This window comes from Papio anubis, chromosome 12 (assembly GCF_008728515.1).
Source record: "Papio anubis isolate 15944 chromosome 12, Panubis1.0, whole genome shotgun sequence".
NCBI classification, from domain to species: domain Eukaryota; kingdom Metazoa; phylum Chordata; class Mammalia; order Primates; family Cercopithecidae; genus Papio; species Papio anubis.
In genome coordinates this window covers 70,203,924-70,210,035 of record NC_044987.1, presented here as the reverse complement: position 1 = coordinate 70,210,035, position 6,112 = coordinate 70,203,924, and the positions used below count along the sequence as shown (strand labels likewise).

Genomic DNA, 6,112 nt, shown 5'->3' with positions numbered 1-6,112 from the left:
CGGCTGTGTAAACTGGGCCCGGGGTAAGGCCTCCGGGAACAAAAGAGGTAGCGAACGCACAGCAGCCGAGGTTCTGCGTGCTCCTTTGGGGCCACCACGAATCCCCGTTAATCACCCCCATCCGGGCCGAGCGCCAGAAATGATGAAAATGCAGATTCATGGGTTGCACTCCAGCCCTACGGTATCACCAACCGTATCTGGCATTACCCAGGAATCTGCATTCTCGACGAGCGCCCGGGCCGACGGGGCTAGTAAAGTTTGGGAACAATTGCTTCATACCCAGCAGGTCCGCTATCACCAAGGTAGCACAGCCACTGCAGCTGCGGCTGTGGCTACGGCTGGGCTGCGCCTCAACCGACCTTGGTCCTTTCCTTTGGTCCCGCCCCGCTGCTCAGCGCGGATTGGTGGCGGGGTACAAATCTGGCGCTGATTGGGCGGCGGTAGAGTCGCTCGTAAAGACTGTAGGGTTCGGGTCTTCTAGAGTGCTAAATTTATCTTCAGACCAGCGACCGCGCCAGCCGCGAATCGGATATCTATGGAGATGGCCTAGGCGGTATCCCTGAGCTGAGAGCATCACCCTGTCCCCGAATCCTTCTTTCCTCTGTTTTGTTTTTCATTCCCCTCCCCCTCCAGTCCACGACGACTGGCTGTTGACCCCGTTCAGGCCTCGGTGAAGGTGAGGAGCAGAGCCGCCGCTGCGGCTAAGCGGTGCGCTGTGAAATGGCCGCTTCCTGGAACTGCCTAAAATGGCGGTCGCGGGCTCAGCTGGGGACCGCGGCGCTGCTGTGCAGCCCAGCCGCGGCGAAGACCGTTCTCTTCATCGCTGATGGAGATGAAATAGAGAGATGGTGTTGGGTGCTGAGACGTTTTCATGTGGTCTTTAGCGGAGGCGGCCGCCCGGGGACGCGAGAGGAGTCCTGAGGCGAGGGTGGGCTGCTACTGGTAGGGAGCCCCCCCAGTCGTGGCGGTCTGTGGGCAGCGCGCACCTATGACAGAGAGGAGCTGAGGGATAGTTGGCCCTGGCTGCACATCCAGGTGACCGTTTAACAAGGCATTTAGGTGTTGGAAGGAGCATCCTTTCCCGCCTTTCTGGCTGGCCTGCACTCAGATCCTGCCCTCAGATCCTGCCCTCCTGCCCTAAGGGTATTGTTCCCAGCCGGAACCGCCCGAGGGTAGGGGAGAAAGGATTGTGATACCTGTCAGTTTGCCCAGAGGGAGATTACGGAAGTTTTCCGCGCTCTTCAGGGAGTGGAAAGGAAACTTTACTCTCAGAGGAGTAGATTCTTTGTCCTCGAGCAATTCGGGGAAACACCTTTGAAGAGGTGGCGATGAGGACCTCCTTTCTGAAAACAAAAGCTTCCTACTCGTCTGTGTCTTTCTCTGGCAACGAGGGAGAGGGATCCTAATCTTTTACGTGAACCAGCAGCTCCACAAAGTTCCCCGTTGCAAAATCCAAATGGAGCCTGTGGAAGGAGAATCTGCTTTTTTGCCCCCAATAAGAAGTAGGGCTTTCTGCTGTTGCTAGTATGAGACCCTCAACTTTCTGGCAGTTGTAACCCATTGTTCATTTGTTTCTCTGCATAGCCCAACTCCTAGTAACCAGATTTTTTAGTAGTTAGGGAATTAAAAGTATTCAGGAACACACAAGTAATGGCTAGACACATGGGCTATGCAGTCACACTTCTTGGGCTCTGAACTTGGTTTTTCACTTACAAGAGGTGTAGCGAAATATGTTAACCTGGGTGTATCTATCTCTAAAATGGGGTTATTAATAGTGCTTGTCTCTTCATCGATGAGATAGTCTATATGAGGGATTTAGCAGTAATTGGCATACAGTAAAAAATCATCTCTCATTAAACATTGTTTACCTGAGGAGATTGGTTATTCGGGGGCTAAAAATGATTGTAGTGAAAGGATTGTTTCATGTAATAGTTCTATGTATAATTCCATTTTAGATTCAAGGCCTAGTTTTAGAGACATTGATGAGGCTGTACTTTTAAAAATTCGATTTAGTTTTAAGTTCTTGAAAGTGTGTTGTTGTTGTTGTTGTTAACGTGTTTCTATAAAGTCAGTAGGTGGGGGAACATCTCAAAGCAGCCAAATTGCCAGCATATTGAACAGGATGAAAATGTTAGAATTTTTACTATGCTAAGCATCTTCTCTCAGTCCAAGATCTGCATTGCAGTAAAGAATCATTCACACTGCTTAGATCCAGAAAGAATAAACCCTTCTTACGGGTTTATAGTTAGTTCTTGTTACTGTGTCTAATTGTAATTTTTCTCGTTATAGGCTTTTGGTTACTCCCCTTCCCACCCCATTCCTTAATTTTATTCTTTTGAAGAGTGCATTTCAAGCTGCCAAGGTGGAGAGAGGGATTACAGAAAGGAGAACACCTTATTTCAGGTATCTTACCTTCTACCCCTTAATAGGAGAACCATTTTGACTCAGGATCTAACATGAGAATACAAAATTTACTCTATAGCCAGGTTATAAAGTTTAAATCAAAAGTAGCTATACTTGGATAGACATAATTTGTATGCCTTAATTTATAGAGTGAACAGTATTCTTTAGCAATCCTTAGATTGCATTATTCTTTTAATTTTGATTTGTTTTATTATATGAAAAATAAACCTCTTAAATGAGAGTTAATTTTTTTAGATCCCAGTTAAGTCTTCACCTGTTGTATAAATAGAATGCAGAGTAATTTGTAAAAATATACATTACTTTCATTGAGTCTTAATTTGGATAATATAAACATTTATATAATTTAAGTCCAGAGAAACAGTACCTAACTTTTGATATACAATTTATTCTTCATTGTTAACATAGCATTTAGGATACAGTAGAATTATGTTTGTTTATCTCGTAAAACTTGGAACTGTCTGTGTATTTAATTCACTTCTTCAGAATTGTTGCTAACCCTGAAGGGACTTCAGATACATAATAGTATCAACAACTAATACATCTAATGGCAGTAGGCATCGAAAGTTAAAAGAGATTTCACAATACTACATACCATGAGACAGGGCTGATAAATTATGGCCCATGCTGTCTGGTTTTGTACGTAAAGTTTTATTGGAACACACCCATGCCCGTTCTTTCATGTATTGTCTATGGTTGCTGTCATGTTACAACTACACAGTTGAGTAGTTGCAACAGAGACTATATGGCCCTTTACAAAAAAAGCCTGCCAACCCCTGCCATGGGACGTATTCTTCAAGGTCCCTTTCTTAAAAGTATGTATAACAACTCTTAATAATTTCTTGGCTCAATGATTCCCAAATTATGTTTTATAGAATATTAATATTCTCTAAGTTAATAAATGTTTTGAGAAAAAGATTGAAGCTAATAGTAGTTTTTCTTTATGGTTGATTTTAATATGTTTAAATATGAGATTACTAAACTCATTTCTATAGCTTTTATTTTTATGTGATAATCTACCTTTAAGAAAAGGTGTACCATACCTGAGAGCACCAGGAAGTCGCATGAGAGATCACCTGATACATGAACGTATGATGTTCCATCTGCGCATTGATGGATAGGCAGCATTTAGAAATTAACTGATGTGTTGCTGTATATCATCTCTTTGATGATTGCTCGTCTTCTTTGTATCCTGTCTTAAAGTTTCATCACATTTGCAGTACTCAATGTCTGTTCTAAATTAACCATGTTTTGTACCACAAACTCATTGCCCATGGATCTGTTGCTGAAACAAGGAAGTCTTAAACAAGAAGTGGAATCTTTCTGTTATCAGATTGTGTCTGAATCAAATGATCAGAAGGTTGGGATATTACAAAGTGAAGATAAACAGCTGCAACCTTCAGTTTCTAAAAAATCAGAAGGTGAGCTTTCCAGGATCAAATTTATATCCAGTTCCAACAAAATAACATTTAGTAAAAAACCAAAAAGAAGAAAATATGATGAAAGTTATTTGTCTTTTGGATTTACTTACTTCGGGAATAGAGATGCACCTCATGCTCAGTGTGTATTATGTAAGAAAATTTTATCGAATAGCTCTTTAGCCCCTAGTAAGCTTCGAAGACATTTGGAAACTAAACATGCTGCATATAAAGACAAAGACATAAGCTTTTTCAAGCAACATCTTGATTCACCTGAAAATAATAAACCCCCAACACCTAAAATTGTGAATACAGATAATGAAAGTGCTACAGAAGCATCATACAATGTAAGTTACCATATAGCATTGAGTGGAGAGGCTCATACTATTGGAGAATTGCTTATCAAACCTTGTGCAAAAGATGTAGTGATGCGGATGTTTGATGAACAATATAGTAAAAAGATAGATGCAGTACAGCTATCAAACAGTACTGTTGCACGTCGAATTAAGGATCTAGCTGCTGACATTGAAGAAGAGCTTGTTTGTAGACTGAAAATTTGTGATGGGTTTTCACTGCAACTAGATGAATCAGCTGATGTTTCAGGACTTGCTGTGCTGCTTGTGTTTGTTCGTTATAGGTTTAATAAGTCTATTGAGGAAGACCTACTCCTGTGTGAATCTTTGCAAAGTAATGCTACCGGTGAAGAAATATTCAACTGTGTCAACAGTTTTATGCAGAAACATGAAATTGAATGGGAAAAATGTGTTGATGTTTGTAGTGATGCTTCTAGGGCAATGGATGGGAAAATTGCCGAGGCCGTCACCTTAATAAAATATGTGGCTCCCGAAAGCACCAGTAGTCACTGCCTATTATATAGACATGCACTAGCAGTTAAAATAATGCCTACATCTCTAAAAAATGTGCTAGACCAGGCAGTACAAATCATCAATTATATTAAAGCTCGACCACATCAATCCAGACTATTAAAAATTTTATGTGAGGAAATGGGTGCTCAGCACACAGCACTTCTTCTAAATACAGAGGTGAGGTGGCTTTCTCGAGGTAAAGTTCTTGTAAGACTTTTTGAACTTCGTCGTGAACTTTTGGTTTTCATGGATTCTGCTTTTCGACTATCTGATTGTTTAACAAATTCGTCTTGGCTGCTAAGACTTGCGTATCTTGCAGATATTTTTACTAAATTAAATGAAGTTAATTTGTCAATGCAAGGAAAAAATGTGACTGTTTTTACAGTATTTGATAAAATGTCGTCATTGTTAAGAAAATTGGAATTTTGGGCCTCATCTGTAGAAGAAGAAAACTTTGATTGTTTTCCCACACTCAGTGATTTTTTGACTGAAATTAATTCTACAGTTGATAAAGATATTTGCAGTGCCATTGTGCAGCACCTAAGGGGTTTGCGCTCTACTCTGTTAAAATACTTTCCTGTAACAAATGATAATAATGCTTGGGTTAGAAATCCATTTACAGTTACTGTTAAACCAGTTTCATTAGTAGCACGGGACTATGAGAGCCTGATTGATTTAACATCTGATTCTCAAGTGAAACAGAATTTCAGTGAACTTTCACTAAATGATTTTTGGAGTAGCCTAATTCAGGAATACCCAAGCATTGCAAGGCGTGCAGTGCGTGTACTTCTTCCTTTTGCTACAATGCACCTGTGTGAAACAGGGTTTTCGTATTACGCGGCAACAAAAACAAAATATAGGAAAAGACTTGATGCTGCACCTCATATGCGAATCCGACTTAGCAACATTACACCTAATATTAAGCGGATATGTGATAAAAAGACACAAAAACACTGTTCTCATTAAAATTGGAGGAGTTTGCATGTCTCATGATAACCAAATGTAAGATGAAAATAAAAGATGATTTACTTCATCTCTGTTATTTGGGGGTTTTAAATAAAATAATTCAATTTTTTATACTATTTAGATTTTAAGAAAGCTAAAGAATCAAAAATTTTAAACATATTGTGTTATTGGTATTTCTTTACATTGTAATTGTAAAGGGTTCCGTGATCATAACTGGGAAATAGTGATCCACAAGATGAAGTCCCAGTCCCTTAACATCTCTCTTCAGGATCTAATCCCTACCAATCTTTCCCTGTCTACCCTGCAGCTCTCCAATCCCATGGAACTTCTTGCCATTCCCTAAATATATCACACTGTTTTATGGTTTCAGGTCTCAAAAAACGATTCTGTCGCCGTCTTACTTTCTGATAGGCTCCTAATTGCTTCAACACTTTGACTTGT

The 6,112-nt window shown here is 40.5% G+C and overlaps 1 protein-coding gene across 2 annotated transcripts; it reads left to right on the top strand.

Moving 5' to 3' along the window:
- Positions 1-300: 300 nt before the first annotated feature.
- Positions 301-5,830, top strand: ZBED5 (zinc finger BED-type containing 5). Of its 2 annotated transcripts, none has more exons than XM_017948630.3 (3): positions 301-676; positions 2,290-2,403; positions 3,449-5,830. In XM_017948630.3, the coding sequence occupies exon 3, from the start codon at positions 3,668-3,670 to the stop codon at positions 5,669-5,671; it is 2,004 nt and encodes a 667-aa protein (XP_017804119.1). In that variant the 5' UTR covers positions 301-676; positions 2,290-2,403; positions 3,449-3,667; the 3' UTR covers positions 5,672-5,830. The 2 variants fall into 2 exon arrangements, with proteins under 2 accessions (XP_017804119.1, XP_017804120.1); XM_017948631.3 differs by having other exon boundaries at positions 3,417-5,830.
- The last annotated feature ends 282 nt before the right edge of the window (positions 5,831-6,112 follow it).